General features: G+C 47.6%; 7 protein-coding genes across 7 annotated transcripts; 4 read left to right on the plus strand and 3 right to left on the minus strand.

Annotated features, from left to right (window-relative positions):
* The first annotated feature begins 59 nt into the window (after positions 1 to 59).
* On the plus strand, positions 60 to 5,526 carry LOC101774103 (protein odr-4 homolog). Its single transcript, XM_004972338.4, has 11 exons — positions 60 to 239; positions 317 to 523; positions 649 to 747; positions 826 to 908; positions 2,545 to 2,661; positions 2,804 to 2,909; positions 3,758 to 3,842; positions 3,924 to 4,033; positions 4,543 to 4,673; positions 4,881 to 4,977; positions 5,064 to 5,526. The coding sequence occupies exons 1-11, from the start codon at positions 153 to 155 to the stop codon at positions 5,376 to 5,378; spliced, it is 1,437 nt and encodes a 478-aa protein (XP_004972395.1). The 5' UTR covers positions 60 to 152; the 3' UTR covers positions 5,379 to 5,526.
* Positions 5,527 to 5,690: 164 nt separating this feature from the next.
* LOC101773697 (flap endonuclease GEN-like 2) lies at positions 5,691 to 10,691 on the minus strand. Its single transcript, XM_004972337.3, has 14 exons — positions 10,342 to 10,691; positions 10,092 to 10,249; positions 9,864 to 9,928; positions 9,645 to 9,772; positions 9,485 to 9,536; positions 9,326 to 9,398; positions 9,119 to 9,192; positions 8,384 to 8,443; positions 8,041 to 8,197; positions 7,828 to 7,927; positions 7,527 to 7,609; positions 7,303 to 7,403; positions 7,084 to 7,214; positions 5,691 to 6,620 (listed from the first exon to the last, which is right to left on the minus strand). Exons 1-14 carry the CDS (start codon positions 10,407 to 10,409, stop codon positions 5,750 to 5,752), a joined length of 2,121 nt encoding a protein of 706 aa, XP_004972394.1. The 5' UTR covers positions 10,410 to 10,691; the 3' UTR covers positions 5,691 to 5,749.
* A 184-nt stretch (positions 10,692 to 10,875) lies between these two features.
* LOC105914633 (probable ascorbate-specific transmembrane electron transporter 1) lies at positions 10,876 to 11,955 on the minus strand. Its single transcript, XM_012846945.2, has one exon. The coding sequence runs from the start codon at positions 11,744 to 11,746 to the stop codon at positions 11,033 to 11,035; it is 714 nt and encodes a 237-aa protein (XP_012702399.1). The 5' UTR covers positions 11,747 to 11,955; the 3' UTR covers positions 10,876 to 11,032.
* A 4,031-nt stretch (positions 11,956 to 15,986) lies between these two features.
* On the plus strand, positions 15,987 to 19,327 carry LOC101776947 (protein O-glucosyltransferase 1). The gene is made up of 2 exons (XM_012846944.2): positions 15,987 to 16,376; positions 17,593 to 19,327. Exons 1-2 carry the CDS (start codon positions 16,092 to 16,094, stop codon positions 19,018 to 19,020), a joined length of 1,713 nt encoding a protein of 570 aa, XP_012702398.2. The 5' UTR covers positions 15,987 to 16,091; the 3' UTR covers positions 19,021 to 19,327.
* Positions 19,328 to 22,242: 2,915 nt separating this feature from the next.
* Positions 22,243 to 24,553, plus strand: LOC101774509 (vesicle-associated membrane protein 714). The gene is made up of 4 exons (XM_004972339.3): positions 22,243 to 22,658; positions 22,932 to 23,122; positions 23,246 to 23,409; positions 23,991 to 24,553. Exons 1-4 carry the CDS (start codon positions 22,439 to 22,441, stop codon positions 24,079 to 24,081), a joined length of 666 nt encoding a protein of 221 aa, XP_004972396.1. The 5' UTR covers positions 22,243 to 22,438; the 3' UTR covers positions 24,082 to 24,553.
* A 1,064-nt stretch (positions 24,554 to 25,617) lies between these two features.
* On the plus strand, positions 25,618 to 26,809 carry LOC101774903 (casparian strip membrane protein 2). Its single transcript, XM_004972340.3, has one exon. It carries the CDS (start codon positions 25,921 to 25,923, stop codon positions 26,560 to 26,562), a length of 642 nt encoding a protein of 213 aa, XP_004972397.1. The 5' UTR covers positions 25,618 to 25,920; the 3' UTR covers positions 26,563 to 26,809.
* On the minus strand, positions 26,750 to 27,741 carry LOC101777356 (serotonin N-acetyltransferase 2, chloroplastic). Its single transcript, XM_022827611.1, has one exon. The coding sequence runs from the start codon at positions 27,666 to 27,668 to the stop codon at positions 27,060 to 27,062; it is 609 nt and encodes a 202-aa protein (XP_022683346.1). The 5' UTR covers positions 27,669 to 27,741; the 3' UTR covers positions 26,750 to 27,059.
* Positions 27,742 to 27,843: the final 102 nt, after the last annotated feature.

Genomic DNA, 27,843 nt, shown 5'->3' on the forward strand with positions numbered 1-27,843 from the left:
AATACCAAGGCCCAGGTTGCGTTGCGGAAGTGGGCTGGGCCTGCGACTGGACTGGGTGGGCCCATCTAGTCCTATTCCTTCCTCCTAGCTAGGCAGCAGGCAGCCAGCAGACGAGCGAGGAGGATCCCCCGCCCGGCGACGAGGAATCGAGGATGGTGAAGGCGGTGGTCGGCGACGAGGCGCACCTCAAGGCCTTCGAAGAAGCGCTGTCCTCCTCCTCTCCTCCGCCGCAAGCCCAGGTTGCTTCCCTTCCCCTTCCTTGCGCCTCCCTCTCACCTCCTCGATTCGATCCGAATTGATTCGATTTGGTTCCCAGGTCGGCCTCGTCGTCGGCAAGCTCAGCGCTTCCTCCGACCGTGCCCTCGTCTATTCCCTCCTTCCCACGCCGCCCACCGAGGACGCCGCCCCCGCATGCTCCCTCCGCGCCGCCCCCAAGCCCAAGACCTCCAAGCCCAAAGCCACTTCCTCCTCTGACGCCTCTCTTGAGTTCGATGTCGATTGGATCGCCGAGCACGCGCGACAGGTATGTATGTATGTATACCACTATACCACACACGCACTAGTCATTCATTCACTCATCGCCACAGGTCCACAGCCAGTGTTTCAAATCCTACTCAATAAATCTGACCCACCATCGCTTACTTTTAGGTGTCGAGGATGCTACTCGGAGGAATGAGTGTCGTAGGTATTTACATATGGGCTTCCGAGGCATCCTTCAAGGCCACATCCCCCGCAGTCTTATCGCAGGTTCCACTTCTCGCTTTATTGGTTTATATGTTACTCATTGGTTCTCGGATAGTCTACTCATGCCATCTTTTCTTTCAGGTTATTAGAGCAGTTTCCCAAGCTTGGTATGGCCGTGCATTCACTGAGAGGCTGCTCATTCACATCTCCTACAGTCCTCGGAGGTGCTGTCTCATTTTCCTACATGTTAACTTTGACGCTCTTCCCAGAATATGTTTTGTTTGTTTCTCCAGTCATCTGCCTGTAGCAGTATATTTTTTCTCGAACACGCAGGAGAACTGTGTATCATTGTATTAATAGTAGAAGAAGAGTCATACATAGACTCACACAAACACCCACAGAGCACACACACATGCCAACACACCCGCACACACACACACCAACACTCTTACAGACCAAAGAACCTGATTGCCTGAAAGGGCAAGGAAGGACCTGACCACAAAAGAACCTGGGATTAACCCACTCCCCTGGCAGTGAGCTGAGAGAGGCCCTTAGCTCCTGCCATGCTCCACAGCTGTGCCTCATCCCTTGCCAAAATCAGAGCAGTAGCAACGCTAGGAGAAGCGCCATTGAAAACACAATCATTACGGTGCCTCCAAATGGTCCACCCCCCCAGGATGATAAGGGAGTTAAGGCCTGCCCTCATATCCCCACTAACCATCTACTCGACCTTTTCCCACCAATCCTCAAAAGAGATATCAGTAGGTTGAGGGGCCAGGGCAGCTAGACCAACATGTTGCAGTAACTGAAACCAGAACTGCCTAGCAAAAACACAACCCACCAGGAGGTGTTGGATATCCTCCTCTCCTTGATCACAGAGGGGGCAATGTTCTGGATGGGGGAGACCACGTTTGGCCAGCCGATCCACAGTCCAGCAGCGCCTATGAGCCACTAGCCACATGAAGAAACGACACTTGGGAGGTGCCCAAGATTTCCGAATGCGTTCATATGGATTAAAGAGGATTGTTCTCTGGAATAAAGCATCATATGCTGAACTTGTTGTGTATCCACCTGAAGAAGACAACCTCCAGATGTGCTTGTGAGGCATGTCTTGCTGTAGCTCAACTTCCTCAAGATTATCCCACAGGGCAAGGTACTCCATTAAAGCTTCAACAGAAAGGTCTCCCTGTATATCTTCCAACCACTTCTGATTAGATAGGGCTTCCAGGACAGTGCGTCTGCTTGCCCTTCGTTTAGGAACTAAAGCATATATACATGGAGCATGCTCCTTAATGCTTCTGCCGGCCAGCCATCTGTCTCTCCAAAACAGAGTACTAGCCCCATTCCCAACTTCTGTGGTAACAGCTAAGGCAAGGAGGCCCTCAACCTCTTTAATGACCTGCAATGGCAGACTTGCCCAAGGTTTGTTGGGTTCTGACTTCTTTAACCATGGCCATCGGACCCTCAGAGCATAACCTAGTGATTTTAGATCTGAAATTCCCAAACCTCCAAGTTCCTGAGAACGACACACCTTTGGCCAGGCGATGAGACAGTGACCCCCTTTTGCTTCCTTGCGCCCTTGCCAGACAAATCCTCTTCTTATCTTATCAAGGGCATATAGTAGTATAAGTACATGATTAGCTTACGCTTAGTTCTGGCGTAAATGGCAATCCAGTGCGGTTAGGTGGTTTTGTGATTCCATGTATTTCTGTTGTTGTGTTTTTTTTAATCTCTGAAGGAGATATTTTCACTTCGAAAAGAACCTGTTTCTTCAGTTCTGTTTCATTTTTGTATGGAGTTATCAGTTACTGTTAATGTTCAGGCAACTTATTGTGAAATATATATTTTGATGTGTTACAGATGGGCTTGTCGTGTATGTGAGCTTGCATCAGGAAGTCTGCGTCCGTGTGATTTCAAATACAGCAAACTACTATCTTCTCTTCAAACTTTCAGATGCGCATATAATTTTGAGATAAGGTACCGTTGATTTCTTGTATCATTATGACACAGAAGACAATCAACTCCGCATATCAGTTTATGTGGGTCGAGTGTCCTGTAACAGATCTCTGTATTTGTCAATTTTACTCTTTGCTGATTACAATATATATTGCTGGCATAGGTTAACAGCTGTTCAAGCTGAGCCATTTAAGAAAGTTATTTTGAAGGCAATCAGTCACCTCACAGAGGAAGTGCAGAATGCCAGAGCTTTGGTCAATGGACATCTCGTAAGTTACAATTCTTTAGCCTCTATTACAGTTAGATAAGTGCATAAATCCCACAAAGCTGGGAATGCTCACCACCTAGAAGAATACGAGCGGCTAGTTCCATGTAGTTTAAAGAGTTTTGTTCACATTCATAGACCTGCTTCCAGATGCAATAGTGTCAAGCAGATTTACTTCACATGAAAATCAGCAATCTGAATAAAGGGTGTACCTAATGCTGCCACACAGGAGGTGGGCTTTGGGGAAGGGAATTTCGATATAATTGAAATTTTAGTCTGCATCGAAGTGGACTGTCCAGTTCATAGATTAATATTCCATGCAATCTATGTTAATCCCTTTAACCCAATGCCAATAGTTCATCATTACAAGAACATCTAACTTCTGCATTTGAAGTAATTAGGTAAAATATTAACTGAATGGAACGCTGTATAGCATGCACAAAACGTTGCCCATTCGCTGATGACATGCTTTTATAGCTATCAGCTTCTAAGAGCAACTTGGATATGTTTATTAGTTCAACACTTCATTAATTAAAAATAGAGTTGCTGATGATGGCCCTGTTTGGCACAGCTCTAGGCTCCAAGTCAGATTTAGAGTTATAAACTAAACTAAAGGATTCACATAAACAGTCTTAATGTTGCCCTGCTCCAGCTCCATGAAAACTTGGGGCTAGGAATACCCAGCTCCAAGAATTCACAGAGCTGGAGCTGTGCCAAACAGGCCCTATACTTCTGTCCTCCAATCAGTGTCAGTTGTGGAAGACAATGCTGCTCCTTTTGCAGCAGCTTGCTAATCTTGTTCATTTTCGCACCTACTTATATCTCTTGTTTCTCAAATATTTTTCCAACTAGTTTTCAGAAGACATAAACATTAGTACAGAGGGCCCACACCAAGTCGATTTTCTTGTGCCATTCAAGAATGCTGTACCTGTTGAAGGTGCCTCAACTAATGCTGTTTCCTGTTCCTCACATTTTTCTTCTTGTTATGAGAGCCTAACATTATATGTTTACACTAAAGAATGCAGTTTAGATGGAGTTGCTGGGCTTCTTCGCTTCGCTGGATCTGTCAGTGCCTTCGCATACTTGGGCCCGAAAGAATCTGTTTCAGAAGCTATATCTGATCTGAAGGTAGTTATGAAATATCAGGTTCCTTTGTTTGGTCTTTTTCACCGAGTCACGTTGTTTTCCATGAATAGGCTCTACTGTATATGCAGTATCCAGTTCCAGTTTGTTACAAATGCTTCACATGCAGTTTTTTAGGCTAATCTACTTCATATTTGCAATTGTTTTGAATCCTCCAAGTAAAGAGTGATCGTTGATGCATTAGTGATCAAGACATGATACGGTGTTTTTTGGGAATTTTGTTCTCGAATATTGAATCTCAAGATTCTTATTCGAAATAGTTTGATTGGGTTCACTATGGATGATCTTTTTATTTGACCATGTATATGTTATTAAGTGGGTATTGGTTTGAGTGGTGTAGAACTTTGGATCCTGGCACTATTGCATCATCGTAGTTGAACCTCCACTAGCTGAATTCTCATTTGAAGCTTCTCAAGTTATTTGAATATTTATGATTGGTTTAAAGAAAACTAACGCCTGTTTTGTTTGTGCTGCTTTTCTTACTCTGTATGAAGGCAGACATCATTACAAGTATAAGAAGCAGGTTGGATATCATCCTGGATGACGCAGATGATGGCTCTGTCACTAATGAGTTGGAGCAATCACCATCTCAGAAGGCCACTCAAGTTGTATTCCATGAGTTGAGGTACAGATTTCTTTATACCTTAAAAACAATTAAAGTGCACCAGTTCAATATGATTTTTGTTGTAGAAGTCTGCCCTGCTGATTTGTGCTGTGCAAAATATCGAGTTATTGACATAATGCTGTCATCACATTGAGCCTTCCTTTTCTCAGTGTATGATAGACAACAAGTCTGTGACAACTGATTGCATTTTCACCCCCCTTGAAACAGAGAATCTTACAGTTTCTCGTTCCCGAGGAGGGTCCTGATACCTTGGTTGAGTGGCGCCTATGTTTGTGATTACCTGCAACGATCAGAGACAACAGAGGTGCTTATGCCATGTTCACTTGTTGAGTCCTTGAACGGAAGTTTGTAACTTGACAGATGACACCTTTTTGCTTTGCATGGCTTTAGGATGCAACGGCTCGCTGCAAGGAAGTGATACCACTGGAAACAGCCGCGGAAACCTCAACAATCCTGGAACCAGAAAGTGCCGCGACCTGTGGCACACCAGAATCCTTTTGGGACATGGTGCCTGGAGCTCGTAGTGAAGCACGAGACAGATCCAGCAGGCTGAAAGGTAGTGGCTGCACTGGACAGGATGGTGATGATAGGAGCAGAAGAGGACAAGGTGGCATGAACTTGAACGTCCTAGCAGCTCTGTTTGCACTGCTGGTTGCTCTGATAGCTGGATTTGTATTCACCTTCTCTGTGGGTTCCAACCCCTGAGCCCGCCTTGTGTTGTAGCACCAGTAGATGGCATGCCAAAGATGTTAGAAACTGTGTCAAAAATGAGTTATTTTATGTAAAAGGAATTGGAAATAGATGGCGATTTCCACTAAATTGGAGGTCGTTTCTTGCATTGTTTGAGTCAAAATGCACAGCGAGCTGTCTTATTTTTTTGCAAAGGAAACGGAAAAGAAAGCAGTAAAATGGGCGCGCCATCAACCACCTGATGGGCTCTGGGCTGGTTCGGGGTTCAGCATCAGAGCTAGGACAGGTGTTTGTGTGCGATTGGACTGCATACATTAGCACAGCATATTCATTCCCTAGTCACCACTCAGGTGAGCAGACCAATTACCTTCCATCTTCAACAATGTTCAATACAACTCGTCTCTTATACTGGCCAGAAACGACCTCAGTTCTCTGGCTTTCCTCTCATGCTCAGGAGACCTATCACTACCAGCTTCACAAATGTCTATTACATCTACATCCTTCTTGCTTTTATCGCTTATAACTGGCGAAGGGGACAGATCGATTGTCGCAGCTTCTGCTACTGCATCATTCTCCACATGGCTTCTCCAAGAACAATCATCAGCTTTGCCCACCAACCCAGCGCCATGGCCGATCAGGGGTGATGCTTCTTCCAGCTGTACATCACTGCCTCTTGATCCACCTTCATGCTTGTAGCATGAAGCGCCCAACGTGCTGCCGTTCTCAGGATAATTGCTTATATCTGAGAGTGCTCTTCTTCCTTCTTCCATATGAAGTTGCATGCCTTGAGCTGTTAGGGGTTTATGAGCTGCACAAGGCAATGGTGAAGATAGATCAATCAGGTCTTTATCCCAAGTCATATTCTGCGTGTCACACAAAAAGGTGTTTTCTTGTGACTCCATTGTTCCAGGTAGCAGGCTTCGGCTCTGCAGATCAATCCCATCCATGGGTACTACAGGTGATCCACTCAACTTTCTGGATCTGGCAATCTTACAAGCTCGTATAGGTGGGGATGGAGAAGACAGGTCAACAATATCCTGGAGCGGTGCCACAGTGTGTATATCTGCTGTCTGAGGGCCAGCCGCTGTAGATGGAAAGGTACCACTTTCAGATTCAATCCCAAGCAGCAATTCTTGGAGCTGCACATCAACATCTTTAACGGCAGCTGGGGGTGATTTCTTGGGCCTAGCTCTCCTCTTTTGCTTCTTCTGCTCACCCTTCTTTTCCAAAAATTCAGTTATTTTTTCTGGGCAAGCACTGCAGTTGCACAGGTAGGGCATGTCAGAAGGGTCAAATTTAGAGTGAAAATGAAAATTTATTACAGCTAAAACATAACATCAAGCAAGGCAACTGATTCCATCATCAGTGGAATCCAACTAGCACATTGAACTGTTCTGCATTCCTCCCTCCTGCACTAGGCTAAGTATATTAACATTGATATTCATTACTAAAATCAGCTACAGTGGGTCTTGTTCATGCCTTCTGTCCCTAAATATTACTGAAAATATAGTTTTTCATGCTTCCATTTCATAGTTAGACCTTGTAAATGTCATCTGATTCGTGTCCACAAATAATGCTCTGCAATAGAAACATGCGATGTTTTACTTCTTTTTTAATTTGATCTCAAAAGGTGACTCCAGTCAGTGAAACACCATTGTTCAGAAGATAAGTCGATAACCAAGTGAAGGACTAACTATGGGAGCAGGAAAACCATAACTACCTTCTAACAAGATCCCCTGGAACAACTGAAATTAGGAGCCCATCTATGTTTCTCCATGAAACCTCATAATATTCACTTCCATGAACTTTTCGCTGCTTCACAATTGCCAATACAGGGCATGGTACTGGAATCTGCGAATTAGATAATTAGACTTGAAAAGTAGATGTAAAATAATCAGTTCAGAAAATCAGAAATGCACTCAGCAAGCAAAGCTCATACCTCATTTAGTGAAGGTTTCAGTCCTAGATCTGAAGACGTGGAGCGAAGATTTGAAAACCTTCTGAGTTCTCTCTCAGCTATCTTTGGAAGGATATATTCATCTGCAGACATATTTTCAAGGAAATAACTTGGGAAGTTTTCTCATGTACAAAAATGTGATACTACCTTCATATTGCATATCTCTGATAAAAGCAAGAATAGCAAATTAGGGATTTCAAGGATACCAGTCTTCTCAGGGCTCCACTCAAAGTATTGCTCACATATCTGTTGCAGTTGTGACCGAAGAAACGGACGCTGGCTGCATGCCCTGGAGACAGAAAATCAACAATCAATATCAACCATAAACCAACTAGAGCAATATCTGACAACCTGAGTCATTCCTCCTGGCTACTCAAGAAGCTAGGAAAGATGGAAGGCAAACTTGGAAGCAATGTACCATTCAGTGTGAACATAAGGCTAAGAATCCAGTTTTATCCACAAATAGACCTTAAATCAAGAAGGTGGATTTATACACAAATGCCTCACCTCTGCACAGCTTCTGAATCTGGTGAATGACATTTTGGCTCCAGATATGCATTTATTATGTCACGAAACTGAACACCAGAATCTTGGCTTATCCCAACCTCTGTAACAGAAAAGACAGTACATGAATGGTAGATTTCCTACTCATGCTTGTTGAGTTGGTGAAGAAGTATGATGCAGGTAAATAGCTGGATAAAACTACAAGGGATTTCTTACCACAGATACTTGCTTTTGAGCATGTGCCACCAGCTCTCCCCGCATTAACACCACTATTTTTTGCTTTACATTTTCTAGTCGGTTTAACTCCATCGGACAAAATTTGGCCAAGAATGGCATCATCCCCTACAGATTTAACAAGGCGGCATGCTGCTTCCTGTAACAGTTATATACAATATTATAAGAAAAAGAAAACAATGACAGGTTTCACGACTTGCATTTTGTGATTGAGTATAGAGTTATGGACAGTAAACAAAACAAGAATAGTTGCAATACAGTCAGTATATGACAAAAACCAAATAATCAGTATTCACATGTGGATGGTACTCTGACTTTTGCTTACCGGGCCAAAGCCATGAACTCCATTAGAATAGTCACTACCAAGAAGAACTGCAAGAGATATCTGAAAAAACAGAAAATCGGGACAGTTCAAAGAAACAGGTCGAAATTTAAGCACTATAGCACAAAAAAGGAAGTACTGCAGAAATTATATCAATCTTTTTTTCGAACATGTAGGAGAGCTGCGTATCATTATATTAAGAAGAAAAAAAAAGGGGGAAGAACCCTTACAAAGAAAAATATATCAATCAGTAGCAAAGAATAGTTTAAAATAAAAGGGAAAGGGTAAAAAAAGTTTAAAATGATGAAAAGACTTTAAGTTGAAGCAGATAAAGTGATGTTGTTATTGCACATTCAGTGATATGACCAAGCACATTGGGAGTACATTAACCTCTACCTAAAACCAAGAAACCGGTGCAAGGTTACTAGGACAATGGTTACAGGTTCACCAAAATTGTACTTTCCAGATACTACATCTTAACTGGTGCTTACTTTGATAGTGTAATAATTGGAAAAAGGCAAACCACATTCAATTTACACTGTACATCCAAATGATCTTTCTGGCAAGCTAAGGGGGATAATCAATTAAGTTTATTCTACTTCTCTGAGATATGATGTTATGGCTTGGCTGGCAACAGAGGACCAAGGCTACGCAGAAAACTGGCTGAAACATTCCACATAGTGTTTAGAAGATCTCCTATAAGTTTAGCTCATTCAGGAAAATCATACAGCAACGTACCAGAGAGTTCCTGCCAAAACCAAGCTTTTTCTCAATGTCTTCCATCTCGTAGCAAATTACATAACCACCCTCTCCTGATTCGAGAGAAAACATAAGCAAATCACTAGGATTTAGGGTAAGTAAACAAGAACACTTGCTAGTCCAGAAAAAGAGCAGATAATGCAATACAAGACTTGATCAGCATGAATGCTCAGGAAAGAGCTGTACCTATGAAAACATCTCTATAAACTGTCCTTGCACCAAAAAGGAATGAATCTGAATCTGATGTAAAACAACCATCCTGAAACAGCATAGGCAGTACCAGTGCATAAGGAACATGCATATGGTGTTGCTCTCGTTAGGACCATGTTACAGTATTGTACTTACACACAAGGAGGCAAAATTGAGCAATGCACACTGAGCTTCAGCTTCTTCCACCCTATTAAGGAACAGTGGTTAAACAAAGCCACAGGGAAATTCCAATACAAGACAAACTGATGTTTCAAATTACAATCTAGTGTTTCAGGAGCAGAGAGATGTAGTGTACCCATCCAAGCAGGGGATGCCCAGGGCCATCCCGAGATGCTTAGCCTCTTTGATCATGCGCGAGAATTCGGAGCTCTTGTTCCGGCGCAAAGAAGTCATGGGTTGGGAGTTGGCCTCCTCTCGAGCAGCCTGGGGTGAATTGATTCCAAAGAAGAGTTTACATGACTGGGGTTGAGGAAAAAAATGAGGGGGACAAGGACCAAGCAGCAGCAGCAGCAACCTCAGCAGCATTTGATCCGAGGCGGCGCCTGTATGTCGCCAATTTGACTGAAGGAATCGCCCCATCTGAAAGTAAGAGCAACAAATGAGGAGGCTTTAGGTTTCATCAAGAAAATAAAATTAAGGAAGAGGCTTTAGGCCCGGGCATGGCCGCATGGAGCATTGCCATTTCATTTCATTTTAGGTTAAAGTCTTAAAGGAGGGGGGGAGGGGGGGAAGAGAAGATAACCTGCGACGAAGACGAGGCTGCAGTTGAGGGCGAGGAGGGCTCGGATGCGGTGGAAGAGGTTCTTGAGGTAGACCTTGTCCTTGAGGAAGGCCGGGGAGCGGTGGGCGCTGCAGAGCTGCACGAGCCAGCAGGAAAGATCCACGCACACCTTCTTGTTCCTGATTCCACCAAGAAGCATTGTTATTAATACGATGAGAGGGGGATTGGACTGGATTTGGGGAGGGGATACAGCCTCTGCGGATCTACTCACTGGAGGTGCTGGAGCGGGAGTTTCTTCTTGCAGGAGTCGAGGATGTCCCAGAGGTTCTTCACCCCCATCGCCGCCGCCGCTGACGGTCGCCGGAGCCGGAGAAGAAGGCAAGAAGCCTAACGGGAAACAGCGACTGCGATGCGGGCGGGTTTCGAATTCCCTTTTTTTTTTTAATTTAACCCCCTTCTGTTTTGTGGGAATGGGAACGGAACGGCTGAAATACGCTTTTGCACTCTGATTGCGGAAATCCGGCTGTTGAGCATAAATACGCTTTGCGCGGAATTCTTGGTATTCATCAAGCAAGGCGTGCATTTTTGGGACATGAGCAAGTTGTTCCTCGTCCAGCCCGCTTACTTTCCTTCTTGGGCCTAAACAGAATCAAGAGAATTTTGGCCCAGGAAAGCCCGGCCCGGCCAGAAAACTTTAGTGATCCGTAATCCACAACACTCTGTTCTTGCTTTTCCAACTGCGTCTGCGTGTAAGCTAGGAGACGACCCGTAATAGAGTTTACGTGTTACAGCTCATGAACTCAAATGTATAATTAACATACATATATACACCATCATAATTATATTTGTACAGCACAAATTAAACAAAGTAGCATGCATGCATGCATGCATGTTTCGTACAAGCGAGTGATCAACCCACAGCATTTGATTCATCCATGAATTACGTCACATTGACACAATAATTACATGATGGTGTTGTACCTTGTGGCGTCCATGGTGACCGTGGCGAGCACGACGGCGACGCCGAGTAGGAGCACGACGAGCGCGGTGAAGTTGACGAGCAGCGCCTCGGCGCCGTGCCTGGGCAGGCGCAGCGGCGGGCCCTGCAGGAAGGTGAGCTTCTCGAGGAAGCCGAGCTGCGCGGTGCCGACGGCGAGCGCGAAGACGAGGAGGCCGCCGACGGCGTGCCACGGCAGGGCCCTGCGCCGTGTGGCCGGCGACGCGCCCGGGAAGAAGAAGGCGAGGAAGCCGGCGGCCCACTGGAGCGCGTAGAGGGAGATGGTGGCGATGCCGATCCAGGAGTGGAGCGAGTAGAGGTTGGGGATGCCGCTCTCGACGTGGAACTTGAAGACGGCGTAGACACCGAGGACGCCGGCGCCGAGGCCCGCGGCGTGCAGCGCCAGGTGCGCCTTCTTCCTGGCGCCGCGGCTGAGGAGCGGGAGGGAGCGGTAGCAGAGGATGGCCTCTCCGGCGAGGACGATGGGGCCCAGGAGCATGAGCACGGGGTGGACGTTGAAGATGAGCTGCTTGTCCTGGGACCGGAGGGCCAGACCGCCGCGGAAGTGGACGCACCAGACCAGCACCAGCACGGTGGCGGCCACGGCCAGGACGTGCGCCACCACCGTGCGCGCGTCGACGGCCGCCGGCGAGGCCCCTGCTGCCTTGTTGATGTCCATGGAGATTAGATTGCTCAGAAAAGTCACAACTGAAACTGGAAGCACAAGGAAAGGATGATGGGATCGATGATCGGAGACAAGAAGCAGTCGTCAAGTCAGGTGGCAGCTGCGCTTAAACGTAACTGCACAAGGAAAGCAGCTGCAGCAGGAGGGTAGACGGTTACATGGCTGTGGACGTGGTTGATCTCCCCGCCGCTATTGCCGGTAGCCACCCGCCCCAGGCGCCGCCAGGCCACATACCAACCAACAAACACACCTAGCTCTTTTTTTTTTCTTCCTTTGGTTTCCCTTGTGAACAAAAAACTAATTCTGCATACTATTACAGTACTTAATCCGTTCCAAAATGTAGACTATTTTAGTTTTTCTAAATACATAAATTTTGCTATACACATAAATATAGAGTTATGACTAAATACGTAGCAAACCCTCTATATCTAGAAAAGCCGAAACGACCTATATTTTGAAATGGAACTCTCGCTTCCGGAGAAGTCAACCAATTTTAAATTTGACTAAATTTATACAAAATAATACTAATATTTATGGTACAAAATAAATATCAATAGATTAATCATGTAATACATTTTCATACTAAATCTATTTGGAGATGTCAATGTTAGTATTTTTTTATAAATTTGGTTAAATTTGAAACTGTTTGACTCCTCGAGAAGGGAGAATTGCATTCTTTTTGGGACGGAGAGAGTAGTCAAGGAGAAAAAGGAAATGGAAAATTCAAGCAAAAAAGCCATTGGCGGATGATAAAGCAGAAATTGTGGCAGCAAGCGTTTCATGGGTAACATCCATCAAGCAATGACTGGGTACGCCCACAATAACATCCATCAAGCGTGTCCCAAAAGCTTATTGGTGTCGTATACACCATGTCAACATGAATATCCTGCTCAACTCCAGTTCATCTCTGCGTGCTTATATAGTTATATATATGACACAAATAAAGGGAGGGAATCTGGCACGTTATATTCTATATACCTTCAAATATATATCTTCAACTATCTTTATGTTTTTATGGTTGTTATAACTTTTCTTTAGAAAAGAAAAAAAAATCTGATGGATTCACCACACGGATTTCTCATTGTTGATGGACACGACACGTCCTTGCCAACCTGAAATTCAAGCCACAAAAGTTTAGGTGGATGTCTTGGCTAGTCTAGTCCTTTTCACCGGCGACCTTCAACTTGACTTGGAGAAAATCCATCAACAATATAATCCTCCAAACGTATCACTCAACTTTTCGCTTATTTTGTTCCATGAGACCCCGCAAGTAATCACCGCTTCGGTCTACTATTTTCTTAAAAGACAAGTGTGATTTTTTAAAAGAAATAAAAGAGTTCCCCATTACCCCCTAAAAAAATATCTCATATCCAGAAAGGGGTCAACTCCTGCAAGTTGGTAGTCTAATAAGGGGGTTAAAGCAGGCACGGGCGGAAATCTTAAAGCTCACGAGTTCATTTACAAGTCAAGCCTAACTTTATTTATAGCTTTTGCTAATCTCTACCTAATATTAAAGCGAGTAATGCTTCTGCCAATTTTTTTCGTCCGTCCTGACAAGTGGGTCCCACTTGATAGAGGGCTCCCGCGCCGCCCCGGCCTCGGCCCCGTGCCGTCCCGCTCGCCCGCCCGCCCGCTACGGCCCGACCCTGCTGGCCGCCCCGCCCGGCTACGCCCGAGCTGCCTCCCCAGCCCCAGCCGCCTGCGTCACCCCGGGCCCGGCAACACTCGAGCCGCCTTGGCCGTGCCACCCGGCCTGCGCCCACCGCCCGCCTCGGCCGGGGGAGAGGGAGGAGGAGCTAGGAGGAGAGGGAGTGGGGGCCGGCCGGATCCGGTGGAGGAGAAGGAGAGGGAAGAGAGGAGGTGGGGGCCGGAGGGAGGACGAGCGAAGTGGTGATGGGCTTAGCAGGGAGTACTCGGAGGCCGCCACGCGCGCAGATCTCGGCGACGCAGAGGAGGGCAAGGAGGCACGGCGTCGGTGGATCGGCGTAGGAGGGCGGGTCGACGAACGAGGAGGAGGAGGTCAGGGAGAGCACGAAGGCAGCGGCGCGAGCCGGAAGGGAGCAGGGCAAAGTGGTAGAGGCGAAGGAGGGGAGGGGGTCGAAGGTGAATGGGGAAGGAAGCTAGCGGAGGCAACGGTGTCGCTTTAAAGCCACACACACGAGGCAGGCTGGGAGTTTTGAAATGGCCGTTATGCCCGCGGTGGGGCCACGATGTTAGTGGGTCGAGGCATGGGTCGTGTTGGGAACAGAGAGGGGAAACGTCACGGAGCAGCAGGCAGCAGCTACGGTTGGAAGGAATGAAATGGAACGGCTCCGTTCAGGCGACATGTGGATGGCAGCATCGTTGGTTTCCGTCTCCCATGGTGAAAGCGTGGGCGGGTAGATAAGTAGATGACCACGCATTGAGCACCGATGACATGTGGGGACGCGCAAGGTCTCGGCCCACGCGTGGCTGGTTGGGTATGAACAGAGGTAGGTGCGCTGGGTTCGGACGCGGCGGCAAAGATGGTGTCTCGGGGGCAGGCGACGAAGTCAAGCAGGGGAGTCACACGAGATATTTTAGATGAGTCCTTCATTTTTAGATGATAGCCCTTTACAAACATATTTTTCAAAGAAAGGTCCTTTAGGTAGGTAATAAGGGCATTGAAGTAAATAAAAAGTTTCAACACAGTCCTTCTCATTGGATTATATTCAACACACAAGAGGTTATACAAAAAAAGGTACAAAATGATATGCAAAAATCAAATTTGTGGTTCATAATCATAATTTATAAGTCCATACATTAATTGATTAATTTGCAAACATCTAAATAGATATTACGCTTAGAACTCTCAACTATAGCCATTTGGATCCTCAACCTAATAAAACTCAACTATAGCTATTACTCTTCTATAAATTATCCAAATATAACATCAAAAGGTACATATTAAGTCATATTAAAATATGATTAGCTACATATAGACCATATTATATAGTATGGTAATATATCGATGTAGTTTTCATGTACCCGTAGCAACGCACGGGCATATTTGCTAGTAAGAAGATAACGAGCCGAGTCAGCTCGCAAGCCTAACAAGTCCCTCCTTAAGCAGTGGATTATATACTTGCTCGATCTGGAATGGTCCACAAGGTCCCAAACTCAATAAGTCAAGGTACATCCTAAGTTCTCATTATAAAGATTTTACAATAGCACGACGCATATATTATGTAAAAGATAATATAATATGCCTCAGGGACAATTACTTATTCTATTTAGAAGTAAATCTTTATGTCATACTCTAACACACATCAAATTTTGGCATATCAAAACTAGGGAAACGGTTTGGTAGCTAGTCGTGACTTTTCCAAGTAAAATGGGCCATCGTTTGGTCGAGTTGTAAGAACTGGTTTGGCATTCTTTTCCATTTGAGCCTTCGTAGGTACCATGTTGCAGCTGCAGCTGCGTGTGGTGCGGTAAGTCATGCCTGTCCAATGTACAACATCAGTAATTATTACTCTAGTTGCATTTTATTTTAATTAAGGAGAATGAGGGTCTGAGGTACACCCGGCCACCCTGGGCATCTGCCCAGGCTCCCATGCTGCAGTTGCAAGGGCCTAGTTGTTCTCTTCTGCTGTTGCAACTCTTTTCTTATCTTCTGCTACGAACAGACTGGAAGGCTTCATCTGGTTGCTGGGTCCACCACTGCGTCTACTAGTTTATAATGAACTTATATTGCCACAATGGAGAAGTAGCTGGTAGCTAGTAACAATTACACAGAGTTGAGGTAATTAGTATCTACATTATTCCGTGTTAAATGATTAAGAGCCAATAATTATATTATATTAGAGGGTGTACCAGAAACGGGTAATCTAGTTGAGAGGTGTACGTGGGGTGCCAAGAAACAGAAACAGGAACAGGGGGCGAGTGTCACTGTCAGAGACAAGCAACTAGCTAGGTTGGGGGTGGTGACGCAACATCAACAGCATGCATTTTTGTTTTGTTTTCCCCTTTATTAATATAGCAGAACTTATATTAATTATTAGAAACCAAAATGTCAAACCAAGTTTACTATCAGTACTCTTTGTCATTGATGAAGCGAATATATATAATTAGGCTGTGTACCGTTCATGCATGTACAGATATTGACTACACATGCATATACATGTATATATGCTAATTAGTAATTTATATATGCTAAATTACTACTCCCAATTAGTAATTTAAGAATAGTCGTCGTCTCGGCCTGCCTACCTTGTATGTTAGTATATATGCTAGCTGATGCTACTACGTTTGTGCGCGCTAGGTAGCTTCGTCTATCTTCAGTTCGTGCAGGGCGCTCTCCCAGAGAGGCTAGCTATCCATGAAGAGCCTCCTGTTTCCGGAGCGGGGCGACGAGGAGGAGGGGGCGGCGCTGGTGTCGCCGCCGCCTCCGGATGATGACCATGGAGGAGGAGGAGGAGGAGATGGTGACCATGATGAGGATCCGGCGGCGGCCAAACAGCAGCAGCAGCAGCAGGCGTGGAGGCGGCGGGCGCAGAAGCTGTTGCCGACGAGAAGCGTGGGCTTGGTCATCGGCGGCCTCGTCGTCCTGGGCTTGCTCGTCGGCAGCGCCACCAGCTGGTGGATCCACCTCGACTATGCAAAGGTATGCATCGTCCCTAGCTAATTAACCGGCTAATGTTCTTGATGATGAATCGATCAATCCATCCAACTTAATTAACGAGATCCAACTAACACAAGCAACACGGCAGCAGCAGCAGCAGGACACGACGCGATCGAAGAAGAAATACAAAGACAACTTAGATAGCTCTAGTCTCGACTTGTTTTCAACGCATGATGAACTCAGCATGGATAGAATTCTGTAATATGATCTCAGCATGGACAGCCTCCCAACAAATCCAAGGCAGCCACGCGCGCGCCCTTAGCTTCTTGACGGCAAACTTGTATTGTATGCATACACACACGTCCTACCAATACTAGTCCACACTACTGCACCAAACAATTCAACAGTCATCCCTCCTTCGTTTTTAATTTCCTACCTTGACTTGAAAACAAACGCTACCATGCTATTTAGGTCTAATATTTGTTCCAGCACAAGGAGGTAGTCAAGGACTCAAATCCGGATGCAGGAATTTCAGTTGAATCATCAACAAATTATAGTAGTGGATGCATTCGTAAGCGTAAGCGTAACCATCCATCCACGTATATGTTTAAGTAGATGATCACATCATCAGTTCATCACGGGGAAAGTGGATACGAGCCATATTTCCATGCGCGCGTCAATGGATCGGACTATAGGCCTCATCGATATGATCTGGCCCATGGAATTAATGAACAAGAATTCCATTGTTTTGACTTTTAGTTTGTTGTGTGCAGTGCAGTGACAGTGATGTGTGGTTTGGCAACTCCATCCCAAATTATATGCCTTTCTATGAAATTATTGTTGTCCAGAACGACCTGCAATTTCGTACTTATTGTGTGCAAATGCGAGCATATGTGTACATTTTCACCGTAAAGCTAGCTAGGTATCGATCTAGCTATAGGTAGGTTCAATTCAATTGGTCAGAGAGGTAGTGGTTTTCAGTTGCGTTCCAAGTCAAGTCAACAACCAAAGTTGTAGCAGCTAGTATAGGCCGGGTATGCAACAAGCACTGAGGGAGGGATCATCGATGGAGACAAACACCAACTAGCTGCAGAGTGCACCATCTCTTTCTATCTCTCATACTACGGCTGTGTCCCAATCAACAATTAAGATTTGAGCTTCATCAGTGTGAATTAATAATGCATGAAATTAATTATCTAGACTCGAGCTATTATCCATGTTGGAAACAACCAACCGATTGCCCTTGCATTGCATGCAGTCGTTCCTGCTCGGCGGCGGCGGCGTGAGGCAGCACCGACGGCGGCCTACTCACCACGTCCCCTCGCCTGCGGCGGACCTCGTGCCCATACCCTTCAGCTGCGGCAACGGCACCTCGGCGGCGACATGGACATGCCGCCGCCGCACAGGCACAGCTGCAGCAGTGCTACCTCCCTCGCCGTCGCCGTCGCCGTCACCACCACCGGTGGCACCGTCCTCCCAATCCCAGGTGCACTCCCCTCCACGATGCCCGGAGTACTTCCGGTTCATCCACTCGGACCTGTCGCCGTGGCGCAAGACGGGGATCACTCGCGAGGCGGTGGAGAGCGGCCGCGGCCGGGCGGCGTTCCGGCTGGTGGTCCTCGCCGGCCGCGCGTACGTGGAGACGTACCATCGCGTGTTCCAGACGCGCGACACCTTCACGCAGTGGGGCATCGCGCAGCTGCTGGCTCGCTACCCCGGCCGCGTCCCCGACCTGGACCTCATGTTCAACTGCGAGGACATGCCGGAGGTCAAGCGCTCCGAGGCGCCGCCGCCGCTGTTCCGGTACTGCAAGGACGACTCCACGGTGGACATCGTCTTCCCCGACTGGTCCTTCTGGGGCTGGCCCGAGGTGAACATCCGGCCATGGGCGCCGCTGCTGGAGGAGATGGCCGCCGAGACGGCGCGCCTGCCGTGGCCGCAGCGGGAGCCCTACGCCTACTGGAAGGGAAACCCCGGCGTGTCCGCCGAACGCCGCGACCTCCTCCGCTGCAACAAATCTTCCGGCGACAAAATGGAGTGGAACGCGCGCGTGTTCGCGCAGGACTGGGGCGCCGCCATCCGCGACGGCTTCCGGGGCTCCAACCTCGCCAAGCAGTGCCACTACAGGTACAAGATCTTCGTGCGGGGGAGGTCGTGGTCGGTGAGCGACAAGTACATCCTCGCCTGCGACTCGCCGGAGCTGCGGGTGGACACGCCCTTCAAGGACTTCTTCTCCAGGGGGCTCGTCGCCGGTCAGCACTACTGGCCCATCGACCCCGCGCGCAAGTGCCCCGCCATCAAGCTCGCCGTCGACTGGGGCAACGCGCACCCGGCGGAGGCGCGGAGGATGGCCGGCGAGGGCAGCGCCTTCGCCAGGGAGGACCTCGCCATGGACTACGTCTACGACTACATGCTGCACCTGCTCACCGAGTACGCCAGCCTGCTGCGCTACAAGCCCACCGTGCCGGAGAAGGCGGTGGAGCTCTGCCCGGAGGCCATCGCCTGCCCCGCGCAGGGCCGCGAGAGGGAGTTCATGATGGAGTCCAGGGAGAGGTACGTCGCCGGCTACGAGCCCTGCACCCTGCCGCCGCCATTCACCGCCCAAGAGCTCAGCGACATGGCGCGGAGAGACCAAGAGGTGCGAGCCAAGGTGCACAAGATCATGGAGCAGAGCCAGCACCATTAACTGATGTAGATCAGCTGCTACTGTCGTCTCGTCCACACTCCAATATATCCGATCCACAGGCAAAATGCATGGTTTTTACTAGTAGCTAGTATATATAATTAATCAATAATTATACTTTACGACCTTACTCCGCTCGTATTCAATTTCGATTCTAATTAAATTTTGATACATTTTTGGGACCAAGAGTTGAACGAGTTTTACAGAATTTTAATTAGTTCTCATAGTTTGTTCAAGATGTTTCTAAAAATGTTCGGTGGACATAAAAGATGCTTCAATAAATTTGGTTTCAACTGTTGGATATGTCATAGCGAAATTTGTGGATTTGTCCTAAATACTATTGAAGTAATGGATTCCTTTATATTCACATATGTTCATTGTTCTTGACTGAGAACGAGACCTTTATCTTTAAGATTCCTACATTTGAGTCACCACTGTGTGGACGGTGACTCGAAGTTAGAGTAACATTCTAGATTAGGCCTTTGCACGATCTGGATGTTAGTATGTTACAGGTAATTATCCCCAATCAAGGGATTGGATGTAGGAGGTTTTTTTTGATATGAGAAGGCTCTTACGGCCTCAATATGGGACGCGGGGATGGAATGGAGCGAGGCCATCCGATGCACATGCCGTATGTGCTTACAGTAGCTATTATACATATCATTTTCTTCAGTAAGTTATGTACTGTACTATTATAACGCAGCGGTAGAAACGTTATCGATGGTAAAAATGTTATCAACGCTATGCTGTAGATTCAAATAGGTTATTATAATTAAGAAAAGGCCACAAGATGCAGGTAGTACTCGAATTTGGGCCGTTGTTCTACCTCATAGATGGTACGACCTCTTTCCCATTTAACACCACCATCCATTCGTCTTCTTTTCCTTGACTCCCTCAGTACAGTCGCACCACTCTCACCTTAAGACACCACGCTAGCTAGCATTCCTCTCTGGCTTTGTCTGCGGCAACTCCATACTGCTACCTCCCACAGCTACATTAACTTGTTGATCCATGGTGCTCCGCCCTACCTCCCCTTACCGAATCTTCCAACTTGAATCACGAATCCTAATTGCCAAACTCTTAGGATGAAGCTACCATGACATTGCTACCATTAACAGCATATGTGCTGCAGCTTGGCTCCGGTAAGTATTTTTTTAAAAAAAATCAAAGTACTACTCTCTCCGTCCCATATTACTTCATTTTGACGTTTTGTAGATACATAACTTTTGCTACTTGCTGCTACGTATCTGGACATAATATATCTCTATATGCATAGCAAAAGCTACGTATCCATCTATACTATAAAGAGCGACGAAATTGATATCAATTCTCACCCAGAGATAATCACCCTTACCCCTCACAGATGGCCCCACGCAGCAAGTGTCCATGGGGGTGGATATTCTAATATGTTTCTGCCAATAATGCCTAATTTTTCTCACCACGCTTTTCACCCTTACCCAGCGGACCCACCCCTCCGGTGCTTGGTTATCAATCATCCACATAATTGCGCTCCTGATTGTTTCCTAATTGTCGTGAGCCCCAAGGCCCCAACAGGATCGGAGGGCCTTCTGAGAACACACGATTCTTCTTCCTGATTCATCTCCGTAACCCTGCTGGTCGTTCTTGAGCCACGAGGTAGGCTGCCACGTCGTCCCTGTGCTACCTTCTTTTTAGATCATCAGTAATGAACCCCTATAATGTTTTCTACTCTAAAGACTGAACCTGCTCGTTTAAAAAAGAATAAAGCCTGAACCGTATCTTTTATCACCATTTGTTATCATGCGGACTCTTCCTTCTCCATTAAGTGAGTTTCAATTTACTGACCACTGCCTTCCGGAAGAACTGTGTATAGATGTAGATGCCATTTTGTGGACCTGTGATTTTTAGATTACTAGTTTATCATATTGTTTCAGCTGTGTTGTTTTCCTGTTGTTCTGGATACGGGCCTGTTCGCTTCAGCTTATAAGCCGGCTGAAAAGCTGAAATGGCTGATTTGTTGTGAGAGGAAAATACTGTTTGGTGGCTGATAAGCCGGCTGAATAAGCTGAAGTGAACAGGCCGCTTATCTTCTCGTAGAATTTTCTTACTGGCTTCAATTTTCTAATATTCAATTGATCTGGCTTGTTTGACTATTGTAAACCTGAGTAATCAGTAGTCATTATCCAAGTATGCAAGTGACGAGGCATTCAGTATAGATTGTAGCCTGTTTTCCTGACGCTGCCACATGGTTCCACTGAGCACTGTCTGCAGAACCACACCGGCTGGAATGGTAGGTACCCATTATTCCCTTGCAAGATGCATGCATGCATACGTAAGAGCTAAGAGCTGACCCTAATTATTGGTTTACCACTCCACAATCTACATCTTAACCTACGTGCGGTGCATCGCGTCTTGATCGTAATCACGTAAGGCTAGATTTCTCAATTCAATCACACCAAATAGATTGCCTTGTTATCCTACTCTGTAATCTTGATCATCACAATGGCTCCTGTAATGGCACCCGACTGGTCGCGAGAGATTTTAGAAAAACTCTATCGATGCTAAGATTGTTAATGGCCAGCATGCAGGAGAAAGGGTATTCATATAGGATACCAATGTCACCTTCCGAAGATCTATCCCTTCTGTTCAAGTTCAAGCAAGCAAGTAGTTTCCCATTCGCTTGAGCTTCGCGATGACCATAAACAAGGTGTAGGGTCAGGCAATACCAAATGCAAGTATCCACCTCCCTAAGCCTAACTTTTCTTATGGGTAGCTGTATGTGGCACTATCTAGAGGTGTTTCTTGTGAGAGACGACATGGGTTCTTGCTAAAAAAAAGGATATAGATCCTACTGAAAAAGGAGCCAAGAATATTGTCTATAGGAATGTCCGGAAGGTATGAGGTGTGTTAGTTTTAGATATGATGTACATGTGTTGATATCATGATCAATCTTGTAACCCTATAATTCTTCCTGCAGCTTTCTTCCCATATACTCCGGCACATATTTTGTCATATCTCGAAAGGCTCTAATATTTCCTGGTGGTGTTTGATTTGCATCATGTTTATCTTAGTTAATATTTCCTTTTGGTATTTATAACAATTGTTTGTCATGTTTTATTTATAAAATCCAAAACTTATTATTCAGGACGGACGGAGTATATGGTATTTTTATAATTGAAAAAAAGAGGAAAAATAAAAAGAAAAGGAGAGGAGAAAGGAAAGGAAAGAAAAGAAAAGGAAGGCGAGTCCAACTTGCGAAGCGACAACGGAGTGCCGTCGACTGCCGACCGCCCGACCGGAGGGGAAGGAAGGGTCGAAGGGAGGGGGGAGTCCACGCTGCCCCGCGCCGCTCGAAATCCCCAATTCCCCAGGCGAGATTGGATCAGATCACATCACATCAGGGGATCCATCACACTCACCAGATCCCATCTCTCCAATCCCCATGGCGATTGTGTACGCGCTGGTGGCGCGCGGCACCGTCGTGCTGGCCGAGTTCGCCGCCGTCTCCGGCAACGCCGGCGCCGTGGCCCGCCGCATCCTCGAGAAGCTCCCGCCCGACGCCGAGGCGCGCCTCTGCTTCGCGCAGGACCGCTACATCTTCCACGTCCTCCGCGGCGACGCCGGAATCACTTTCCTCTGCATGGCCAACGACACCTTCGGAAGTATGTAATCTCTCTAAATCTATACTTCATTCATGCTCTTGCTTTGTGTTGGAGCAACCACTTTCACATTTCTCCCCATACCTGGACTAGTTATTACTTGCTGCCTGCTATTGTTTGCTACTCTGATTGATTGCTGTATCTGTATGTATGTTCTGCTTTCCTTCAGTTATCAGATGTCTTACCTGCTTCCATAAGTTCAGATAAATGCTTCAACCTGCCACTTCACCAGTTATTTCCCTCCTCCTGAATGGATTACAAACTTTCACGATGCAGGAAGGATCCCCTTTCTCTACCTGGAGGACATCCAGATGAGGTTCATGAAGAATTACGGCAGAGTCGCCCACTCCGCGCTGGCGTACGCCATGAACGATGAGTTCTCCAGGGTGCTCCACCAGCAAATGGAGTTCTTCTCCAGCAATCCCAGCGCCGACACGCTCAACCGTCTCCGTGGAGAAGTCAGCGAGGCAAGTACCTTGCTTATCTTTCAAACATACCTCACTTATCTTTCAAACACTTTTGTTGTACATGGCATGGCATATTGGCATCAGCTACATGTACATCATATCTGTCCTCTCCGATTCCTGCAGATACACACCGTCATGGTCGACAACATAGAGAAAATTCTTGACAGAGGCGATCGCATCTCACTTCTCGTCGACAAGACGTCCACCATGCAAGACAGCGCTTTTCACTTCCGCAAGCAATCCAAGAGGCTCCGCAGAGCGCTCTGGATGAAGAACGCCAAGCTTCTGTAAGTGCTATGCCATTTCCATCTGTCATACTTGTGCTGTGTCTTTCTTTTGTGCATGCACCGTGGATATTAGAGGTCAATCATATATGTTTATAGTGTGAAATCTGCAATTTACTTCAAACAGTGAGAGCAGTCCTCTCCTGCCTGCTATAGCAATGTTACAGAAGCCTTGCAGATCCTTTACCTAGATTAGCAATGGCACTTCTTGTTGGAAAGATGACCAACGGTGCTGGTTTTGTGCTTGTTCTACTGCTTCCCTGCTAGTTGAATTTTACTAAATCTTCACATTCATTTTGGTTGGCAATTCATTGGTCTGGACAAGAAAGTACATGAGTGACATCTGTACACATCCAGACTTTTTTTCCTTCCTTTTGGGTTAAATATCAGTGGTGGTGACTGTGGTGAGCGATGTGTAAATTGTATATATGCTCATATACTATCATATGAATCTGTAAAGTGGTGCCCAGTTCTTTGCAGAAAATCTAGGCAGCAAGTTGTTTTCTTTACTAGCATGTCAATTGAAGGTTTAAGATGTTTGCCTGCTTCTGAGACATTTTTTTAATCTTAACCTCTTTTTGCAGAGCTGTGTTGACGGTTGCCATAGTAGTGCTACTCTACTTGATCATTTCGGCATTCTGTGGAGGCCTTTCGCTACCATCATGCAGATCATGAATAATGGTTGTCCCTCATTTGGAGCGTACAATTCCATCTGATGATGCCTGCTGTGTTGAGCGCCTGAGGTTCCAGAGCCAGAACAGATGCTTGGAGAAGCAGACTTTCAATATGGTTTCCGGTTAGAGGGAGTTTGCATTTTGCTGGCATGAGCTAATTTGAAGTGATCCGTGCAAAAATGGGTTCAGAATGTACAGTATGTGGGTGGTTGTTTCAAGGAGTGGAGTTGCCCTTTGATGTACTCGTTTCTTTTCTGATGTGGCTCCTTGTGGATGAATCTGATGTGTTGATGTACTTATCTTTTGCTATCAAACCGTCAGCTTGCTTGTGTGGATGGGGTTTTGGTGTCTGCTAGTGCTACTTGCTATATATATTATAGATACATATGTATGCTGCAGTAAATGTTATATACTGCTGCTATCAGTCTATCAGAATTACACAGGAACATGGAATGGTATCTCACTGTTATTGTTGGGGTTTGTCTGGCTGATCAGCTTGCCTTTGAATATGCAAAAGCTGCAACAATGGGAATGCAGTTTAGAATTATGTCTCGTCGGAAATGATGTGGTGGCGCAGGTTCGCTGCAAATGACAGCGGGCGTGTTTGTTTCAGCTTATCTGTGAATCGATTTTCCAAGAAGCTTGATGGTACAAAAATTTGCTTCCTCAAGAATTGCTGGCAGGAGAAGCAAAGCGTTTGGCATTGTCGAATTTTTCACAGAGGCTCGTCCCCGACGTTTCAGCAGGGGAGCTTCAGCAGAGGAGCTAGGGGCGTGCCGATGATGCCGGAGCTGGGGGCCGCGCGAGGGAGTGCCGGCCGGAGCGGGGAGCGGCGACCGGATCTGGGGGGCCGGAGCGGGGAGCGCCGGCCGGAGCTGCAGGCCACGCGAGGGAGCTAGGGGTCGGAGCGGGAAGCGCCGGCCGGAGCTGCGGGCCGCGCGAGGGAACTGGGGGCCGAAGCGGGGAGCGCCGGCCGGAGCAGGCGGAGGCGCCGGAGGTTAGTGGGCGCGGAGAGGCCGTCGGCGGGGCCTCCGGCGGCGGCGCGCGAACCGGCCAGGAGGGGCCGGCGGCGGGGTGCGGACCGGCCGGCGGCGGACGAGCGGGATGGTGTGGGGAAGACGGGCGGTCGCGCTCGGGAATCGAGTGGATTTTTCCGCAAGCGCCTCCTCCGCCCGATCCTCCCGACTGTGGGTCTCGCGTTATAACTGCCGCTTGGGGGAAAATCGGACTGTTGGAGAATCGAAGCGTTTGGATGGTTGGTCGGATTGAAATGACTAGAATCGAGCTAAGAATCCTATCCAAACACGCCCGCTCGTATGTTGCTTCTGCAGTATGAACCATGAATTCAGAAACTGCAGCTTGTGTATGCAAATGGATGTACCATCAGCTGTAGAATTCATCTCAAAGCAGTGCGAAATGTGGTTGCAAAATGCAGCTAATAATGTGACTCCGAATCTGGGTCATAATACAAACAGTTTATCTGGATGATCATAATCCAAATGGCAACGAACTGCCATTAAACAAACCTGTGACTATCATAAGCAAATTAAGCAGTTGATGATTAAACTTGTGAAGCAAATTAAGCAGTTGATGATTAAACTTGTGAAGCAAATTAAGCAGTTGATGATGGAGTTGCAGAGAGCAGTTAGAAAGAAAGAAAGATGGTGCAGGAGCAGGAATTGGAGGAGCAACCACTCCTGCAATAAACAAGCTGATCAGCGCGAAACAACTCCCCTGTTTCTCCAGGTATAAATTTGCTCTCATCCAATACTACACAGCGCACTCAAAGATTCAGACCAAATCCCGGCAGATTGTGCAGCAAACAAAACAATCCAAACACATGAGCGAGCCCGCGACCGTGATCCACATGGACGGCGGCAAGGCTCCTCCGACGACTGGTGATGCCGCAGGCAGCAGCAGCAAGGCCGCTGGTCGTGGTCTCCCGCTGATCCTGCGGTCCAGCGGCGGCGGCGGGTTCCGGCGGTGCCTGGCGGTGATCGACTTTTTGCTGCGTGTGGCCGCGTTCGGGCCGACGCTGGCGGCGGCCATCTCGACGGGCACCGCCGACGAGCGGCTGTCGGTGTTCACTCAGTTCTTCCAGTTCCACGCCCGTTTCGACGACTTCACGGCCTTCATCTTCTTCATGGTGGCCAACGCGGTGGCGGCGGGGTACCTGGTGCTGTCGCTGCCCTTCTCCGCCGTGGGCATCGTCCGCCCCAAGGCCACCGGCGTGAGGGTGTTCCTTCTCGTCTGCGACGTGCTGGTCATGTCCCTGCTGACGGCGGCCGGCGCCGCGGCAGCCGCCATCGTGTACGTGTCGCACTGGGGCAGCCTGCGCGCCAACTGGGTGCCCATCTGCATGCAGTTCCACGGCTTCTGCCAGCGCACCAGCGGCGCCGTCGTCGCCACCTTCCTCGCCGTCCTCGTCCTGCTCGTGCTCATCCTCATGGCCGCCTGCTCCATCCGACGACGCAGGCACTAGTCTAGGAAGCAAGCAATTCTTGCTTGTTTCCGCTGGTGTGGTGATTCCTCCCCTTCCAAGTTCCAACACCAACAGTGTGCTTTATTTCCATGCCTGGATCGTGTAAGTGTAACATCAATCTACCAAATGTGCTGTGTCAGTGTGTGTAAGTACAGTTCCAATTTCCAACCAAGTGCTTGTATGAATATGATTGTTGCAACATGTATTGTGAATTAATATTGGAAGAAGAAGCAACAGTTCCAAATTATAAGTCATTCCAACTTTCTTGGAGAGTCAAACCATTTCATGTTTAACCAAAATTATAGAAAAAATCATAAAAGTTTATGGCACCGAATAGATATATTATGAAAATGTATTTAATGAAGAAACTAATGGTACCTATTTGGTATAAATTTGATCAAACTTGAGATATTTAACTTTCAAAAAGAAAATTAGAATGACTTATATTTTGGAACGGAGGAGTACCAGTAAAGTAATAATAGTACATGATTTCATCATCATTGAGAACTATTAGCGGTAGGTTGCTTGGATCGGTAGTACGCCATCCCCCTGATGCCGTCGGGATCCATGGCGAAGTCGAGGAGGCGGTAGAAGCCCACCACCCGCGCCTCCGCGTAGAGCACGATGTTGCCCACGCCGTCGCTGCGCAGGTCCTGCACCAGCCGCTCCATGACGGCGCGCCCCAGCCCGAGGCCCTGGCACGACGGCTCCACCACCACGTCCCACACCACCGCGTTGAACACGCCGTCCCCGGCCGCGCGCGCGAACGCCACGGGCCGGCCCGCCTCCTCCCCGACCGCCGCCGACAGCCACACCACGCGGCTGTGCTCCAGAGCGCGCCGGAGCCGCTCCTCCTGCCGCCGCGGGAACCCCACGCGCGCGAACACCTCGTTCAGCGCCGCCACGTCGATGCCCTCCGCCGTGCGCCGCACCGAGAACCCGCGGGAAGCAAGCTCCGCGTCCGACACCGTCAGCCGCACGGAAGCGCAGCACTTGGTGGTGGCGGAGGAAGCACGGAGCGGCCGCACCACCCACCGGCGGCGTGCCGCTGCCGATGATGCTATCCCGCGGGGGCGGAGCCGAGGCTGCATCACCTGCATTGGCATGGCGACTGGCTTCCGCTGCTCTGCTCTGCTCTTGTGGCCCTGGATGGTTGCTTTATCCTCGCTCCTCTGTTTCATGCAGCACCTGCTTCTGCTATCAGATCGTTGGATCTAAAATCAAGGGCCAGGGACGCCGTCTTCGATCGGATCCATATTATGCCGATGTGACGGTGCCATT

Source organism: Setaria italica, chromosome VI, assembly GCF_000263155.2.
Source record: "Setaria italica strain Yugu1 chromosome VI, Setaria_italica_v2.0, whole genome shotgun sequence".
In the NCBI taxonomy this organism is placed as follows: Eukaryota; Viridiplantae; Streptophyta; class Magnoliopsida; order Poales; family Poaceae; genus Setaria; species Setaria italica.